The 20,151-nt window shown below is 42.0% G+C and overlaps 2 protein-coding genes across 2 annotated transcripts in view; both read left to right on the top strand.

Moving 5' to 3' along the window:
- Window positions 1-777: 777 nt before the first annotated feature.
- Window positions 778-3,978, top strand: spata2 (spermatogenesis associated 2). Its single transcript, XM_046869993.1, is given in 3 exon segments — window positions 778-1,751; window positions 2,355-3,390; window positions 3,393-3,978. Coding segments are annotated over 3 exon segments (1,494 nt in total). The 5' UTR covers window positions 778-1,430; the 3' UTR covers window positions 3,530-3,978.
- Window positions 3,979-11,062: 7,084 nt separating this feature from the next.
- Window positions 11,063-20,151, top strand: part of opn7b (opsin 7, group member b) — a 20,029-nt gene continuing 10,940 nt past the window's right edge. Inside the window, exon 1 of the mRNA XM_046869842.1 lies at window positions 11,063-11,245. The gene's annotated coding sequence lies outside the window, so the exon portion shown is untranslated. The remainder of the gene's footprint in view (window positions 11,246-20,151) is intronic.

Raw genomic sequence — 20,151 nt, 5'->3', positions numbered from 1 at the left:
TTAATGTTTATTTTTATTTTTTTTCAATAATTTTCATAATTATTCTAAATGATTTCCTTCTTAATTTAATTTTTTATCATCTTTGCTTTTCTTTTGCTATTTATTATTATTATTATTATTATTATTATTATTGCTAATTTTATTATTATTATTTATTTTAAAATGAATATATGTTTACTATTTAACTCACTTTTATTGTATTTATAATTATATTTATCAGTTTTATTTGTGGCCAGAAGTATTGGGACACCTGACCTTTCCAGGCATGTGTTTTTTTTTAAGTTATACAGTTGTATAGGACGTCATTGGAGGTAGTAGCAGGACATTTTGAACTAGGAGCCCCAAACCAGATGATGCCCCTGTGCACAAAGCCAGCTCGATGAAGATCTGCTTCACATGGGTTGGCATAGAAGATCTCCTGCTGTAGAGCTCCAAACCTATTGAACACCTTTGGGATGGATGTGAACGCTGACTGCACCCCAGGAACCTCCTCACCTTCTCACCTACATCACTACCTGACTTTACTCACACCCTTGTATCTGAATGAATCTCCACAAAAATGTAGAGAAACGTCTTCCTAGAAGACTAGAGCTGATTATAACAGCACATGGAGACTAAATGTGGAATGGCGTGTTTAATTAGAAGCACATAGAAATCTTATGGTCAGGTGTCCACAAACTTTTGCACACATAGTGTACATGTTTATAGAGATAATGTCATTAACCTTTTATAAACATATTATAAGCGCGTTATAACGAGTTTTTGTTTTTCCAGCAGCCTTCTCACCACTACCCCACCCCAGTCCCCCTCACACACGCATGTGGAACACACTGCAGCTGGAAGAACTTTAGAGTAATTCTCAGAGGACTTGCTCGTTCACCCACTTCCTGTTTCACGCCCTTCAGGGATTTCCACTTAACGAGCCCTCGAGAGACGGCGAGGCGTAAAAAAAGAGAAAAGAAAGAAATTGTGAGCAGAGCCCCGGTACTGATTAAACCCCGACGCTGTATACGGAGTATTTTTTAAGGAATCGAAGGAAGGAAGGAAGGAAGGAGGTTTGATGTAGAACAATGAAAGCGATGTAATTCTCCAGTAGCGTGCTGGTTATAACGGATAAAACACCCAGAATGCACCCGGAGTAAACGACGTTCACGAACGATGGCGATGGTGAAAATACCCAAACAGGAAATGATCCAGTGCGACCGAGCTACTTCCTATCCACGGTTCTCACGTGTCCTCTCGAGGTTCTAATTAGGCGTCACGTTTGCGTGCGCTAGCCTCGTATCTGACTAACATGCACAGATGGGACGCTTTGTCGTGTTCGTTTGCTGTCCCAGTGGAACCGAACCTTCCCCTGACTTCTTAGCCAATCAGAGTAAAGGCTCGTGAGTATGCACAAGTGCACTCGCACCACCGTGTAAAACACTGCGATGGATGCCAAGCTTCGAGACGATTTGTTCCGGAGGTACGTGGCGTTCCTGGAGAAGCGGCTGGAAGAAGGAGCCGGCGGAGCTCAGGGAGACGCTCGGGAGGAAGCTCTGGTCTCCACGGCGACCGCCCTGCTCGGGACATGCGAGGCGGAGGCGGGGCAGCGGTTTCGCACCTTCCGCTACTACGACCTCGTCGAGAATTCGCTGAGGGGGCTGAGAGGAGCCAACCTGCACGCGCTGGAGAACGCCTTCGCCACGCTGGAGACCATCTGCACCAACCTGCTGCTCTTCCCCTGGAAGAAGGAGTTCCGCTGCATCAAGGTGCGTTTCATTCCTGTTGCATCACAGCAGTTTTTTTTAAGGCGTTCCAAATTTTTTTTTTTTTCACTCCCAGGTTATTTATTTTTGATCTGTTTAGAGTTATCTTCCAGTTCCATGCCGTAACTTTATACATTATGGGATGCAGCGAAATACAATTAATCCTCCTGGAGAATCCTTACAGAAACTGATATCAATTGTGTTTCTTTTTAAAATGTATTTATTTAAATGCAAAATAGTTTAAAGTCTGCAGAAAGCTGATTGGCTGAGCTGCGTTTTTTTTTTTTTCTTTAAACATGGAATTAGATCGTTTTTGTTGCCTAGCAACCAAAGCTTGTGCCGAACGTTATTAATAATAAATGAAAGATGGTGTGCGTGAAGAGAGATGCTTGAGTTAAAGATGATGATGATGGGTCGGTTTATGCCGTGTGAAATACGAGATCCTCCCTCCGTCAGCGATCATTACCACTGCCAGCGTTTTGTTGCCTGGGAACCAAAGCGTATTGCGAACATTGTTAATAATGAACGAAAGGTTGTCACTAGATTGTGTGTGTTAGTGAGATGATAAACGATGATGATGGTTAACGCCGCATGTTCCGTCCTCAGACATTCACAGGTCCGTACGTGTACCAGCTCCAGTCGGCCATCTGTGACTCGGACCTCCGCTCGATCCTGCGCTCCATGGGTTACGCTCGGGATCAGGACCTGCAGTACGTGATGAGAGATCAGCATGCCACCGGCGCCACCCATCACCTCCGCCAGCTGGCGTTCGAGCTCCTCCTGGCGCAGGCCGAGTGCCGCCTGCTGAGGGAGCGAGGAGGGGGCGTGGCCGAGCTGGAGGCCGTGGAGGCGCGCAGGAGCTCCGGCGAAGACCTCACGCGCTTAACGGCACGCCAGCCCGACCTGGACAGAGCCCACCTGAGGCGCAGCGGGCGTCCTTCCAAATCCGTAGACGTGACGGACGGCGCTGGTCACTGGCACCAAGCCAACAAACCCGTTCTGAAAACGTCCCTCAGCCTTCGCAAAGAACCGCTATTCGTAGACGCCGAGGAGGACCTGAAAGACGAGATCCTTCGCCCCGTCGGCGATTATTACCCCTCCCAGTCGTCTGAGCCCTACCCCTACCAGCTGTCCTCTCTAGACGAGGTCGACCTGTACACCGAGCGCGGCGTGAGCGGCCGTCACACGCCCTCCAGGACGCCCAGCAGGGAATCCTGGGAATCCTGGGCACCCAAGAGTCACGGATTAAAGTGTCAGGGATGCGGCCTGAGCTCTCCGACGCTCTCGTCCTGCCAGAGGTGCGACGCCATCCTGTGCCCCACGTGCCACGGATCGGACCCGGCTCCCTGTTGCGGCGTCCCGGACTTCCCTAAAAACTCCTTGCGCCCCCTGGACGGATACGTCCCCGTCAAGGAGAAGCTTTCGGTTTACTCCAGCTCACACCCACACACACACACTCACACTTTGACACACACACACCCGCTCTCGCACTCCCACTCGCCTCTCCTGGACAAGCCCATGATCGGAACCAAGCTGTTCCTCAGCAAGCCGTCCTCGCCCGGGGTCTCTTCCACGTCCGGCGCCGCGGGATCCCGCTGCGGCTTCTGCAACAAACCGGGAGCCTCGCACACGTGCGTGAATTGTTCAAGATCTCGTGCGACACGTGTACAGGCCTGTACATGGGCGACGTGTGCACGCGCAAGAGCCTCCACCACAACTTCATTCCCAACCACCAGCTCAACTACAAATCCAGCACCATCTCTCATCTGGTGTACCGATAAACATAAACACTCTTCTTTTTTTTTTCTTCCCTCTTATCTTTTATCTTTCTTTCTGTTCTGTCCTTTCATCTCCCCGGGTCATGTGATCGTTCTTATCGTTCTTCCCAGTCCTTGACCTTTACTCTCCTCTGCTGTGACTTTCTTTATCAAAAAAAAAAAAAAAAAGAATACCTGAAAAATGGGGAGAAAAAAAATCGGACAATGACATATGCAAAGAAGACGCTTGAACAAAACCTGAACAAATCACACACACACACACACACACACACACACACACACACTGGAAATTCAGTAGTATATATTTTGAACCTATAGATTCTATGTGGACAGGTTTTTCCGGCATCGTGAAAAAAAAAAAAAAAAAAGTTTCGGATTCAGAAATTATTTTCACGTGTCCCATGAGACTGTCCAAAATGCTGCTGTGAAATAAATCAGGTGGAGAAAGTCGACACCCCGATCACATTGATTGTGTTGGAGTGAAGGTGTAATGTGCCACACAGTGCCAGATTTCCGTTTTCTCTCTTTTTTTTTTTTTTTGGTTTACCTGCAATTTTGCTCCAATTTATATATTTATATAGCTGATGGGGGTTTGAAGAAGAAACACCTACAGGTGTCCTAATACTTTTAGCCGTACCGCGTATATTCCGAGGGCTCCGCTTCACACAGACGTCAGGAAATCTGCTTCCGATCTAAAAGCGTTCATGCCGAGCCCTGGCGAAGATTTGTAAATAATCCGATATCGAAGCCAATCGTTTGATCGGATCGCGGTTCATTTTTTCATCCAATTTGTTTATTTATTATTTGAAGCGGAAAAAAGACAAAAGTTTAAGCTACGATCGAGGGCGGAGTTCTTACTGGTTTTTACACCTGTGAGTGCACGTGTTGACGTTTAGTGAATAAACGTGAACAATCACCAGCGCCCGATCCACATCCCCCAATGTGAACAGAGAGAGCCAGCTGAACACTTAACCCCTGGATAAAGAGAACAGATCTCCCGGGAAAATCAGTACAATTCAATATTCTGTCGTTTTATTTTTCCGCTCGATCGCAGGCCCGAATCCTCCCCGATCACGTACGGGTTTAGCGTCACGCCAAGGCTACACGTTTTTTTTAAATGTCCCGCTCATAAGAAACGCTCGACACGCAGAGGGGGGAGGAGACGTGATTCAGTCAGAGGAACCGCGTGAGGAACCGCACGAGGACCAGGAACATGACGGCAACCTCAGGGTTTTTTTTCACGCTCTGAGGAAACACTATCTGCCCTCTTCCACATAATCGTCCAGTGTCACAGTGATGGACAGAGAGATCCCACTAAGCCCCGCCCACACCCAAACCGTTCCCTGATTTCTGCTCCGTTTTTATTAAACCCCTTACTAATCACCTGTCCTGTAGATCTTCTGGAGATCTTTAAGGCACTCAAGTTGCTCAGAGTAAATTATTGGTTAGATGTTGAACGCTCAGAGCGCCGGCTCTTTCATGACTTTCCACGAGCCGAGAAACGATCAGGTCCAGTAATGAGAACGTTTTCACGTCACAGCGCCGGCGATCCGATCGATCAGATATCAATCACGGAGTCGGTTTAGCCGAAGGGTTATTTATTTATTTATTTATGATTTATGATTTCTCATCCAAGCTGAGGAACGTTTGAATTCTCAGTTCTGATCGGCGGCCGTGACGGATCCACCAGCACTGAGTGATTTCGAGTTCTTTCCCCTTTCCACCACACTTCATCTCATTTCTGCTGCCATTTTGGAAATGCTAAATGAATCTCAGAAAAAAAAGAACAAAATTGCGATTTAGATGTTTTTGTTTTTAATGTTTACATTCCAGCTGGATTTCATTACCAGCTTCTCGAGTTCTACTGAAGATCTTTGCTGTATTGAGGACTGATAAAAAAAAAAAAAAAGTTATTTTCTCTTTCTAGAACCTTTAAAGGTCTCATGAAGAACCCTACTCCGGGTTACTGTTTTTCAGAAAAGGAAACTAGAAGCATTATTCATCTAAAGAACCCACGAGGAACCGTGTTCTCTGAGGTGGAGACCGATCACAGTGTTTCTCTCGCATTTTCTTTTCTTTTGGTTCTCTGCCTGTTTCAGCTCTGCAGATGTTTTTCACACACACACACACACACACAGATCTCGTGTGTGTTACTGTAATTATGAACCCGAGGAGAGCAGAAAGACCTTCAGATTTTTGTTGGTGAAAATATGGATCTCTATAAATAAATATATATATATATAAATTCTACAGTATAAATGATTTAAAAAAGCGATGATTCTATAAAATAATTTCAAAAATAAAATTCTGTCCAAAACAAAAAACCCCACGAGCTCGTTTCCTGTTTGAGAAGTTTGCAGATTGTAATGAGTTCTTCTGCTGAAGGAAAAGCTTCCTGTATCTCTGTGGAACACCTCAGGGTTCAGCTTTAGGAACCTTTAAGGTTCTATGTAGGATTTTGGAAAGGAAACATTTATAAGGTTTAAGGGATGACTGCAGAACCCTTACTGTTCTAAATATTTATGACTACAGTCTAGAACCGTTAAGGGTTCTAGATTTGACCTGCAGAGATTTTCCCTGTGATAAAAGGCTCCACACAAGAACCATATGTTTGCAAGAGTTCCTTGTTCTAGAACCCTTGACAGTTCTTTGAACATTTTGTTTTGTGGAACCCTGAAAGTGCTTCATAAGAGTTCTGGTATGGTTCTAGTGTGTATTTCTACTTTACTACCGTAGGAGCAGCCGAAAAAAGAAGAAGAAGAAGAAGTAGAGGAGTTGGACACAGAACAAAATGTTCTTCTAGGGTTCTTCAAAGGTTCTTCAATGATTGGAAATATGTTAACTTCTTCGAATGATTTAAATTATGAAGGGGTCTAATGAGAACCGATTACCAAATATATCTACTTGGAGAACCTTCCCGATAAGAAAATGCTTTGTTGGGTTCCCCAGAGGCTCATCAGAAGAACTTTAACCTGGTGTTGGGAAAAAATGACTCTTAGAAGTTCTTCGATCGTCCTATTGGAGAGCTGCTAAAAGTTCTATGTTGAAATTGGTGTTTATTTTTATAAGGTTGCTTCCAAGAAACCTTCTGAGAAAATAGTTTACACAGAGAGGTTCTTATAGGGGTTCTTAGCTTCTTGAAGAGTGCTTTGTTGAGCCTAGAACCTATAAGAGTCCACTTCAGAATATCTCTAGCGAACAGCCATAAGGATGAAGTTGCTCCAAACTCAATTCCTGGACTCCAGGAGACCTCTGAAGGTGTGCTGTGTGATTGGACACTGAGACATCAGCCTCAGATCCTTTATGTTGTGTAAGTTGTAAGGTGGAGCCCCTCTGAATCAGACTCATTCGTCCAGGTAGTTACACAGACGCTCCTCAGAACATTCCAGAACATTGCGGTAAAGTGTGGAGGATCAGGGAGGTTTATCTGCTGTAAGAGGGCACTATCATGAAGGAGTGCAACTGCAGGGGGTCTGGAACAGTGTTTAGGTAACATTCAGATAACATCCCCATAAACACCAGTGTGTGTGTGTGTGTGTGTGTGTGTGTGTGTGTGTGTGTGTGTGTGTGTGTGTGTGTGTGTGCTCTGATGAACAGTAGAGGGGCTGATGGTACAGATGTGTGTGTGTGTGTGTGTGTGTGTGTGTGTGTGTGTGTGTGTGTGTGTGTGTGTGTGCTCTGATGAACAGTAGAGGGCTGATGGTACAGATGTGTGTGTGTGTGTGTGTGTGTGTGTGTGTGTGTGTGTGTGTGTGTGCTCTGATGAACAGTAGAGGGGCTGATGGTACAGATGTGTGTGTGTGTGTGTGTGTGTGTGTGTGTGTGTGTGTGTGTGTGTGTGTGTATGTGCTCTGATGAACAGTAGAGGCTGATGGTACAGATATGTGTGTGTGTGTGTGTGTGTGTGTGTGTGTGTGTGTGTGTGTGTGTGTGTGTTATGTGCTCTGATGAACAGTAGAGGCTGATGGTACAGATGTGTGTGTGTGTGTGTGTGTGTGTGTGTGTGTGTGTGTGTGTGTGTGTGTGTGTGTTATGTGCTCTGATGAACAGTAGAGGGGGCTGATGGTACAGATCCATCCATTTACTAAAACTCATCCATCCATCCATCCAATGATCTATTTATATAACACACATAATTAGAACATGGGTGGATAAGTAGAATTTATGTGTTATATAAATTGATGGATGGATGGATGAGTGTTAATAAATAGATGGATGGATGGATGGATGGATGGATGGATGGATGGATGGATGAATGTTAATAAATAGATGGTGGATGGATGAATGGATATCTCTCACAGTCTTTTTCTCAGTTTCTTCTGCTCATTATTTTTCTTTCCTTCTTTCTTTTCTCTTCCTCATTCTTCTTGTTTTCTTTCTGATTAATTTTAGAGAAACACTCCAGCAACCGCACCAATTTTATATAATTCATCAGAGAGAGAGAGAGAGAGAGAGAGAGACAGAGAAAGATATAGAGAGTGTGAGAGAGAGAGAGAGAGAGAGAGAGAGAGAGAGAGAGATCGCTCTGGATAAGGGCGTCTGCTAAATGCCGCAAAATGCAAATGCAGAGAGAGAGAGGAGAGAGACAGAGAAAGATATAGAGAGTGAGAGAGAGAGAGAGAGAGAGAGAGAGAGAGAGAAAGATATAGAGAGTGAGAGAGAGAGAGAGAGAGAGAGAGAGAGAGAGACAGAGAAAGATATATATATATATATATAGAGAGAGAGAGAGAGAGAGAGAGAGAGAGAGAGAGAGAGATTAAAGGAGGTTAAAGATCACTCCTTTGTTCTCAGTGAAAAGCCTTTAACAGGACGGGGAATAAAAACCTGGAGAAGTTTTTACTTTAATTTATATTTAGAAATTAAAGCAGGAATTTTTATGGGGAACCTCGAGGCTCATCATCATCATCATCATCATCATCATCATCATCATCATCATCTCACCTTCATCCGCTTCATTACTTCTACAGGAGATTCGCTGTGCTGTTCACCTCCACACAGCCTGAGGCTGTGAACTTTCCTCACACACACACACACACACACACACATGTAGGTGAGAAGGTGAGGAGATTCCTGGGGTGCAGTCAGTAGGGTTTAGCAGGAGATCTTCAGCATCTACCAACCCATTAAAGCAGATCTTCATGAAGCTGCCTGTGTGTATCGTCATGCTGGAACAGGTTTTGGGTCTCCTAATTAAACTGAAGGGAGAATTTCATGCGTCAAAAGACGTCCTACACAATTACGTGTCTCCGAGTTTGTGGGAACAGTTTGGAGAAGAACCACATATGGCTGGAAATGTTTGGTGTCCTTTCAGATCTTTTGTGTCCTTTGAGGAAAATCCTTAAGAAGTCGTATTTCTTATTTCCTTTTCTCAGCTCAGAGGAGAACACAGAGGAGCCTCTGTTCCAGTCAATCCCACTCGTTTATCTTCATCACTCTGTCCATCTTCCAGTCTAAACGATGTCTGAAGTTCAGCCCTGTGGCGCTTTCAGCTCTCAAAGCTCTCTTTCACGTTCCCGTGCAGTTTAATCTTCTCTCAGAGTTGTTAAAGAGCAGAAGATGAGGCAGGTCAAGTGACTTGGAGTCTGGAGAAGTGACTCGTTTTTGGTGCTTCTGTATTTCTGGACGTTTCAGCTGATGCCTTTCTTCTGCTTCATTTGGCATCTGATTCAGATTCAGATTTGACTTCTGACTCCAACGTGTTCAAAAACCAGGTTTCATTTATTCAACAACTAAATCAGTCCATTTCTTCTTTTTTTTTCTCCTATAGTTCTGATTTGCTTCTGGACTCATTTTCTTTCTTCTACCCCCTTTTTTTGTCTTTTTCTTATTTCCTTGTCTGTTTCCTTTTTTTCATCTTCATTACTTCATTTATTTTATCTTTCCTTCTCTCCTTCCTTTCCAGCAGCTGCTCTCTATGGAAGCAGGTTTTCAGCTACCGATCCTGCATACAGGAGACCACCATCTCATCCACCCCATCCCACAGACTGCTTCCATCACACCTCTGGAAACCCCTCAAGCAACTCCTTCCAGCACTCACGTTGCACTTAATGATGAGGTTGTGAATCGGCTCTTCCAGAGACTGAAGACTTCCCTCCTGCTTTAACTCTCCACCATCATCATGGTCCTCAAGAAACACTCCATCTCAGGACTGAATGACTACAGGCCTGTGGCTCTGACATCTGTCATCATGAAGACCTTTGAGCAGCTGGTCTTGGTCCACCTGAAGAAGGTGACAGAACTGTATATGACATAGATCAGATCTGATATACTCTGTACCCTGTCCTGTTTAATACTCAGATTCAGCACATCTTCTTATTAAGTCCAAGCTGAAAGTGTTATTATTTATGTCTGGACCAAATTTCTCATTTCTCATGAAGTAGGAAAGGAAGGAAGTATCAAAGGAAGGAAGGATCCTTCCTTCCTTTCCTAATTCCTTCCTTCCTTCTGTCCTTTCTTTTCACCTTCCTTCCTTCCTTCCTTCCTTCCTTCCTTCCTTCCTTCCTTCCTTCCTTCCTTCCTTCCTAATTCCTTCCTTCCTACTTCCTTCTTTCTTCCTTCCTTCCTTCCTTCCTTCTTCCTTCCTTCCTTCCTTCCTTCCTTCCTTCCTTCCTTCCTTCCTTCCTCCTTCCTTCCTTCTTCCTTCCTTCCTTCCTTCCTTCCTTTCTTCCTTCCTTCCTTCCTTCCCATCCTTCCCATCCTTCCTTCCTTCCTTTTCATCTTCCTTCCTTCCTTCCTTCCTTCCTTCCTTCCTTCCTTCCTTCCTTCTTCCTTCCTTCCTTCCTTCCTTTCTTCCTTCCTTCCTTCCTTCTTCCTTCCTTCCTTCCTTCATCTTCCTTCCTTCCTTCCTTCCTTCCTTCCTTCCTTCCTTCCTTCCTTCCTTCCTTCCTTCCTTCCTTCCTTCCTTCCTTCCTTCCTTCCTTCCTTCCTTCCTTCCTTCCTTCCCATCCTTCCTTCTGCCCTTCCTTTTCATCTTCCTTCCTTCCTTCCTTCCTTCCTTCCTTCCTTCCTTCTGTCCTTTCTTTTCATCTTCCTTCCTTCCTTCCTTCCTTCCTTCCTTCCTTCCTTCCTTCCTCCCTTCCTTTCTTCATTCTGTCCTTTCTTTTCATACACCTTCCTCCCTTCGTTTCTTCATTCTGTCCTTTCTTTTTATCTTACTTTAATACACAATGAACATTTCTCAGGGATAAACAAACAGATACATAAAAGGAAATGTAAAAGAACAGATGGATGGATGGATGGATGGATGGATGGATAGATAGATCTATCTATCTAATAATCTATCCATTCACTCATTAATCCTCATTACTCATTTACTCATTCATTCATTTATCCATATCCATCCATCAAGGTATTAATCTCTCTATCTGTCTGTCTCTCTTGTTTTGATGATTAAAAGAGAGAGAGGGAGGGAGAGAGAGAGAGAGAGAGAGAGAGAGAGAGAGAGAGAAAGAGGGAGAAAGAGGGAGGAGACAGATGAGTGCTTAGAAGCAGGAGGGTGAAAAGGACAAAGTCTCAGAGATAAAGAGACAGAGAGAGAGAGAGAGAGAGAGAGAGAGAGAGAGAGAGGATCTCTATCAGTATTGCTCTTTAAATCACACACCTTCTCTCATCATCACTCGTCTCCTGCTCTCTCTCATTCCATTGAAATGATCCGGGACTCTTCTCCTTCTCTCCTTCGTCTGGTCGTCTGTGTAACGTCCTCCGTCTTCTCACTGTAAGGTAGGAAACACCACCAGGACAAACAAGAGTCCGAATCTCAGGAGAATAAATATATAATAATAATAATAATAATAATATTAATAATAATAATAATAATAATAATAACTACTACTAATAATAAAATTCTTGACAAAAATATTTTAACTCCAGTCAAAAAAATGTGTAAATATGAATTTTTTTTTAATTATAATATTTTTTCATTCGTTTTCTTCTTCCAATCTTTCTTTCAGGTCCTTTCTTTTACATTCTCTCTCTCTCTCTCTCTCTCTCTCTCTCTCTCTGTCTCTCTCTCTCTCTCTCTCTCTCTCTCTCTCTCTCTCTCTCTCTCTCTCTCTCTCTCTCTCTCTCTCTCTCTGTCTCTCTCTCTCTCTCTCTCTCTCTCCGATCTCTGATATTGCCCTTTTTTTCTCTTTCTTGTATTTGTTTATTTGTTCTTTAACTCTTCTTTATTTTTATTTTTCTCTCCGACCTCCATTGATTTGTCTTTTCTTTTCTTCTTTCTTTCATTCGTTAATTTTTCTCTCTTTTCTCTTACAGTATTTTTCTTGTTTTTCTCTCTTTTTGTTAATCCTTCTGTCATTCATTCATTTATTTTCTTTGCCAATTTGTCTGTTTCCTTCCTCTTGTTTTTCAGCATTTTCTTCCTTTTCCTCCTTCCTTTCTTTCTTTCTTTCTTTCTTTCTTTCTTTCTTTCTTTCTTTCTTTCTTTCTTTCTTTCTTTCTTTCTTTCTTGTATATTTTCCTTTTTTAGTTCTTCCTTCATGGTCATCTCTTCCTTCCTTCCTTCTCTTCTCTTCTCTTCTCTCCCTTATCTTTCTTTCTTTATTTCTTTCTTGTATATTTTCCTTTTTTACTCCATCTTTTTTCCTTAAACACCATGAACACACACTGTGCCTACAGAAACTCATCGTACTCTTTTAAAATTATTACTTTTTTTCTTGTTCCGTCTGAAATCAAACACATTTTCCAGCTTTTTCTTTTTTCTTTTTCTTTTTCCTCCTTCATCCTCAGCTTTCTTCTCCTGATATACCCCATGTCCCTCCTCTGCACATGACCAGACCATCTCACTCACACCTCCCTCACCTCGTCTACCTGCACGCTAACGCTAACGCTAATAAACTCATTTCTACACTCTATATACACTGTGGCCAAAAGTTTGTGGACACCTGAGCATTGGATTGCTATGTGCTTCTTTCTAAACATCACATTCTACATTCAGCTCTGGTGCTGTTATAATGAGCTCTGATCTTCTGGGTCATGCTGCTGTAAGGGTGTGAGTAAAGTCAGGTAGTGATGTAGGTGAGGTGAGGAGGTTCCTGGGGTCCAGTCAGCGTTCACACTCATCCCGAAAACTGCTGTGGTGTGCAATTTTCCCATAGCGACATGAAACACAATGTTTTTATTAGTGACATCATGCTGTTGATAATCTTCATTTAGAAAGCGAATGACAGTTTTATTTTTTTTCTCACATTAAAATATTATAAATACATTTTAAAAATGTGAAACAAGATGCATATTCTTCCTCCTGCTTTCATCCTGTAACTGCAATAAATCACCTTCACTGATTTATTAATGTGTTTATTTTAATCATTTATTACGGGAAAGCGAAGCAGATTGAAGCCCAGGGCACAATCGGGAAAATGATCAAAAACATACAGTATACAGCTTAGTGTGTGTGTGTGTGTGTGTGTGTGTGTGTGTCTAAGAAGGCCTGAGAGAATCATTAGGACAGGAGGAATACAGCAGTATAATACTTCATATGAGTGACGGCATTACAAGCTGAAACACTGAATCCTCTTGTTTATCAGTCAGCAGTTAAAATCCTGTGGTTTCCACGCGGTTTTCAGACTTTGGCTCTTTCGCCTCGTCATTATTTATTATCATTTTTTCTATTTTTTGGCGCTCAACACTTTGCTTTCCATCCTCATCATCATTTCAGTCTCTTTATTACTCGTTACACGAACACAGCCATCGGGAGAAAACAGTAAAGAAGCACACTCTCCTTCAATCCTTCATCAGAGCCTGAGGCTGTGTCCTGATTCTAATCCCGATTGATGTTGTAAAGTGCACAATATTTCCAATCTAACATTTAATCCTAACGCGGAAGTCAAAGAAGATTTGATTGGTGCTCCCCTAGATTTATATATATTTACACACACACACACACACACACACACACACACACACACACAAACACACACATAAATAGGTTGTTTAAAAGTGTAAGTTTGTCCCTGATGAACAAGCCAGTGGTGGTAAATGATAATTGGATGATGACTGGTTGGTGATTGGATTGTGATCGGATGATGATCAGATGACGAGTGAATGATGGTTGGATGATGACTGGTTGGTGATTGGATGGTGATCGGATGATGATCAGATGACGAGTGAATAATGGTTGGATGATTACTGGTTGGTGATTGGATGGTGATCGGATGATGATCAGATGACGAGTGAATGATGGTTGGATGACGAGTGAATGATGGTTGGATGATGACTGGTTGGTGATTGGATGGTGATCGGATGATAATCAGATGACGAGTGAATAATGGTTGGATGATTACTGGTTGGTGATTGGATGGTAATCGGATGATGATCAGATGACGAGTGAATGATGGTTGGATGATGAGTTAATGATGGTTGGATGATGACTGGTTGGTGATTGGATGGTGATCGGATGATAATCAGATGACGAGTGAATGATGGTTGGATGACGAGTGAATGATGGTTGGATGATGACTGGTTGGTGATTGGATGGTGATCGGATGATGATCAGATGACGAGTGAATGATGGTTGGATGACGAGTGAATGATGGTTGGATGATGACTGGTTGGTGATTGGATGGTGATCGGATGATAATCAGATGACGAGTGAATAATGGTTGGATGATTACTGGTTGGTGATTGGATGGTGATCGGATGATGATCAGATGACGAGTGAATGATGGTTGGATGATGAGTTAATGGTGGTTGGATGACGAATGAATGATGGTTGGATGATGACTGGTTGGTGATCAGATGATGATCAGATGAAGAGTGAATGATGTTGGATGATTACTGGTTGGTGATTGGGTGATGATTTGGATGATGATTGGATGACGAGTAAATGATGTTGGATAATGACTGGTTGGTGATTGGATGGTGATCAGATGATAATTAGATGACGAGTAAATGATAATTGGATAATAACTGGTTGGTGATTGGATGATAATCGGATGATGAGTGAATGATGTTGGATGATGACTGGTTGGTGATTGGATGATGATTTGGATGGTCATCTGGATGGTGATTGGATGATGTAACGGTCGAATCAACATTGAAGTGACAGATTTGATTTTACAGATGATGAGTCGAACACAGCAGGATGTTCCATGATAAATAATAAAAAACATTTGTCTCATCCTATCTATTGAACATAAATACTGAGTTGAATGAAATTCTGGAAAAATCTCTCGGTGGATTCAGTTTGGTATTTATCATGGGGAAGGTCTTCTTGGTGACACACCGTGTGATAATAAATGCACATTTTGATTAAAGAAGTCTGTGCCACTGCAGATCATGAGATGGAGCTAAACTTCAGTCTGGGAGAAGGATAATTATTTTTAGGTTTAGGACATGTTGGATGACGAGCCCAGACCAGGGAAACAGTTTAACAAGTGTATCTTTTTACCTGAGATGCAGGAGTTTGTTCACATTCATGAAACTTCTCTACGTTAACACCTGAGCATGTGTAGAGAGGATCTTAGGAACTGAGAATTTAAAGCAGAACACTTCTGTTCCACATCCTCCTTTTTTAGCTGTAAAACTTATTCCTTAACAAGAGATTCTTACATTGCAAGATAACTTCATAAAACCTTTACCTTTATGAGAAGTTATTTTAAAGAATATTTGGCTAAGAGTGAGAAAGTCTATAACACTTACCATTTAACATCTCACATCAATTAAACACCTTTAACGCCTTCAGATTATCACTCAGTGAATGAACGTTTCACTTTTTCTCTTTTCTCAGTCTGTGTATTTACGGTTTGTAACAATGGCGACCAGATCTGGTCAGATATGGAGTTTTGGAAGGAGTTTGTTTTAAATATTCAGTAAAGAGTTCCTTCTTGGTTTCTTGTAGGTGCATTGTTCTCCGACCGCATTCGGAGCAGGGTGTTTGTGCTCGGCAGAGGGGGTCTGGACAAAGGGAAGTATCATCTCACTGTGCTGTGTTGTGGAAGCAGCTCTGAGACTGGAAGGATATGTTTTCATTTGCGTCTGTATTCTTTTCCTTCTGACTGCATGAGATATGACCTTGGTTCATCTCAGAGATGTTTAACATGTACAATTCAATCATGGTCTTTGGAAGTGGCGAGTCTCACTACTTCACCTTGCAGAAGTGGTCGGAGTGTTTTACTGGATTTGTCATAGTACGTCTTCTTTGAGAGTTGATCCTTGACAGCGATGTTATTTTTTGAGGCTGGCACAAGAATGGACTTGCTAATTGGTAAGAACTGTTTGAGTCTGTCAGAGCATTAATCTCTCTGCAGGAGAACCCAAAGTCTGGTCGTGTGGAATGTTTCTGATGTTAAGGAAATTTTGGAACACATCCCATCCATCCCATTTTGGATCTGTCTATTATCTGTTTTGCACTTCACACTGCCCTCTCGGCTAGCCCGCTGGCTTGTGGAGATTCCAGGCTACTGGTGATGTGTGTGAAATCCTGTTGACATGTAAATTGGTGTCATTGTTTAAAAGGACTTTGTGCGAACTCCCGTGAAGAGAAAAGTGCATTTTGAGTTTTGTGATCACTGTGCTTAAGAAACACGTCAACACAGCAGAGCAAAATCAATTTGGAACCATTCCAAATATGAGTCCACTAGTGAGAGGAAGTGTTGACCATTCCACTCAAAGATATCTTTAGCCAGAGTTGACCATAGAAGATCAGTGGTGCAAGTGAAGATGCTCTTGATGTTGTCCTTGGTAAGAGAAGGCCAAAACGCAATGCCTTGTGCACAGTGCCTGGTTGCCTCAAGGCCTGGATGGCCTCTGTAAATGATTGTGATATATTCACTAAATAGTGATTCAGGATTCTCTGTCTCTTTATGAGTACGTCTTTATCAACAATGAGCTCATTCCTGAAGGGAAAATACTCACGAATTTCCACAGGCAGCTTCGACTGGCTGCACAACTATCCCGACTTTAGAATATGGCAAAGGCGTTGAAGAACTGGATCCCACACAGTACGAGTTTGTAGCTCTTTCTGTCTGGAAGACGAGATGTACCGGACTGACATGACTTCAAAATCAGCGAAATCATCGTGGAGTTTGTTTGGATGGATTCCAGAGGAATGTGAGAGCGTGTCTGCAATGTTCTTGTGTGTGATTGTGAAGTTGTATTTCTACAATCTTAGCATCATGCGTTGCAGTCTGGCGGGAGCTGTGTAGATGGGCTTGTTGAGGATGCGGCTGGTGGTCTGTTTCTATGTGAATTTTTTGATGATATATGTAAATGTTGAATTTGGTGCATGCAAATACCACCGCAAGAAGTTCTTTCTCGAGCTGTGCAGAATGCACTTCTGTTTGAGCCGCTGTCCGGGAAGCGTATGCGACTGGAGCACCTTCCTGAAGACATGCAGCTCCAAGGCCGAACTGGAAAGCTTCGTAGATGAGTGGGACAGGTTTTTGGATGTCATAGTATTTCAGGGTGAGTGGACTGGAAATCTTACGCTTTAAATCGTCAGAAGGATCTTGGTGTTGTTTAAACCAGCACCATTCTGTGTTTATGTAGGTCAACTCACACAGGAGAGCTCGCTGAGGTTCAGTATGAATTGTCCTTAATAATTGCGGCAACATTTTCTGGTGGCTGCATTTCCATAATTGCTTTTATTTTTTCTTGGGTCTGGTCGTAGACCCTTAGTTGTGAAAATGTGACCCACATAGCTCACCTCACTGATTAGCTTAAAGCTAAATTGCTATAACAGTTATTTACATTTACATTTACATTTGCGGCATTTAGCAGACACCCTTATCCAGAGCGACGTACAAACGTGCTTTAAATCTCTAGTAGTGAATAAATCTACACTGGTACGCAAGAATACAAACTCAATATAAATATAACTCGAATTCTACAAACTTGGAAAGTGCTAATTTAGGTATTTCAGGAAGAGGTAGGTCTTCAGTCGTCGCTTAAAGATAATCAGGGACTCTGCTGTACGGACATCTAGGGGAAGTTCATTCCACCACCTCGGTGCCAGAACAGAGAAGAGCCTTGAATTGTACTTACCTCTCATTCTGAGAGAAGATGGTACCAGTGGAGCAGTGCTGGAGGATCTCAGACAGCGTGGTGCAGTGCGAGATGTGATGAGGTCACTGAGGTAAGATGGTGCTGGTCCATTTTTGGCCTTGTAGGCATCATCAGTGTTTTGAATCTGATACGTGCAGCTACTGGAAGCCAGTGAAGGGAGCACAGCAGTATTGCTGTTTAGACTTGTGCTCCATATAAATGGATTTAGAAGGAAGGAGTCTCCAGTATCAGTACTTTATAACGGTCACATGAATTGCATTTTAAACTGGACAGATGAAGGAATGACGTTTATACAAGGGTCCTGAATACAGGGTCTTGTTTTCTAAAAGCCACATAACTTTTCCTTTCTTTATTGGGGGTTGGTCTGTAACAGAAGATGCCACGGGTCGGAGTGACTACCAGCATTATTAATCAACAGAGTTTTAAAAATGAATACTGGATAAAAAAAAACAAACACTACATGTAAAATAGTAAAAAAAAACAGTACTGATTTATGATAATGTAATAAAGGTAATAAATATGAATTCATTCATTAATAAATATAATTATTTAATTATTAAATAATAAATATAGCGCTCTCCGTGCAGCACGCAGTAGTTTGGGCTTTTATATCATCACAAACATCTACATTCTGTTCTAATAATTGTACAGTTTCTCGGTTCTTTATAAGCAAACGAAAAATTCCCAAAAACTCCACAACATTCGACACTTCCTCCTGCTAAAAACCCATTGTTTGCTTTCTGTTTGAGCTCGAAGCTCTAATTTCATTCCAGTCCTCAGGAACTCAGGAACTCTGTGCTGGTATGGCCATAACCCTCGTCTTCTTCTGTAATGTTCTGAAATGCCAGTATGAATGGCATCTCCTTGTGTACAGGTGCGAATCTTCTTTCGGTCTCACACACACTCATACACACTCTCACACACATACTCTCAAACACACTCTCAGTGTCACTGTCTTCTTAAAATTCCGATCAGATGAAGCTCTTTCAGATGGATTAGGGGTTTTGCTTTTGCATAAATTAACAAATTTTGCTGAAAGAGAATGAAGGAATGGCTATGGTCTGGAGAAGTTCCTGACCATGGAGAGGTTGAGAAGCCTTCATGCTGGATTAGCGTTACACGTGACTGGTTTTAGAGCATTTGTTTGACATTATATCATTTACCAGGGTTACCTGGTTTCAGGAAGATTTTCAGGTCTGAAACTGATGATGATGATGAATCAATTCAAAGATCAAAGCAAATTTATGGAGATAAATTAAGTTTGATAAATCAATTAAAACAAGTTTGTAAGTTGTATTATTGTAAGTTTATCTATAATGAGTGAGTCAGTGGTGACTGTGGTGAAGGTAAAACTTCCTGAGTCTTCATGAGGAAGAAACCTTGAGAGGAACCAGACTCAAAAGGGAACCTCATCCTCAACACCAAATATTTACCCATAACAGTTCCATCATTGTGGAGATGCTGTTCAGTGATGGACGCTTACATGCAGAACTGTTCAAGCAAACTGTGGTCCTCAACCATTGTTGAGTTGCTCAGTAACTTGATGGATCTTTAGGCTGTTGATGTGGAACCATCCCCAGCTGCACAGAGTGGGAATTGAAGATAACTCCATTCAGATCCAATGATGATGATGATGAATGGTGATACATTTTGTTGTCAGTGTTATGGAAGATATTTTGCATGGAGGATTTGAACTCCTAAACATAAATTATAAAATTGAAAGTCTCTCTGCAACACACGCTCCTACATCTCTTAGTTCCTCAGGCCGTATCAATCAGTGCTCCTATTGTGTTCTCAGTGATGCTTCACAACCAACATGAGACTGAGAATGAGGTCATGGAGTCATGTGTCCTGAAGTCAAATGAGGTTTTAAACAGTCATGTGATGTGATGGAGGAATATGAAGTGTTTTCAGAACTTAGGTCACTGATTTGATTTCTAAATTTCTGATCTATTCATTTCAAACGAATCGCTAACGAGTCCCAACTCTAACCTTTAGCCCGAATGTTTAGCTTCTAGCTTAGACATGATGCTAGGTTCCTCTGAATGGTTCAGCTCAAGCACCATGCTGATGGATTTGAACACGTTTGCACTCGAGTCTCCGTTAGTGAACAGCTGATAAAATCAACAATGATGAAGCTTTAATGAATAAATGGACATTCGGTGTCACTCGTATCAGAACCAGAATCAGAAAGTTTTATTGGCAAGTTTCACTTACAAGGAATTTGTTTTGGTGACAGAAGCTTCCAGGTGCACATTTTTTTGACTATGAAAATAAAATAAAATAATAATAATAATTAAAAAAAAAAAAACAATTAGAAATAATATAAAATAAATAAAATAAAAAGAATAACAAAGTGTTATTGCACATTTCTATAAAAAAATTTTTTGGGAAAAAATAAAAATTAATTTAAAAAAAGTCATATTTTACAGAAAAATACAGAAGTAAAAAAGTAAAAAGTGGTTTTGCACATATTTTTATTGCACACTGAGGAGAGATTGAAGTGTTCATGAGGTGGATTTTCCCGGAGAAGAAACTTCTCTTGTGCCTGGCCGTGGATCCAGAGTGATTTTCTGAGCTCTTGTTCTCACTCTGGATGTAGGAGTCTGGGTTTCCAGTTG

This window comes from Silurus meridionalis, chromosome 16, assembly GCF_014805685.1.
Source record: "Silurus meridionalis isolate SWU-2019-XX chromosome 16, ASM1480568v1, whole genome shotgun sequence".
Classification (NCBI taxonomy): Eukaryota; Metazoa; Chordata; class Actinopteri; order Siluriformes; family Siluridae; genus Silurus; species Silurus meridionalis.
The sequence above is the reverse complement of the archived record's forward strand: the minus strand, read 5'-3'. Positions and strand labels throughout refer to the sequence as shown.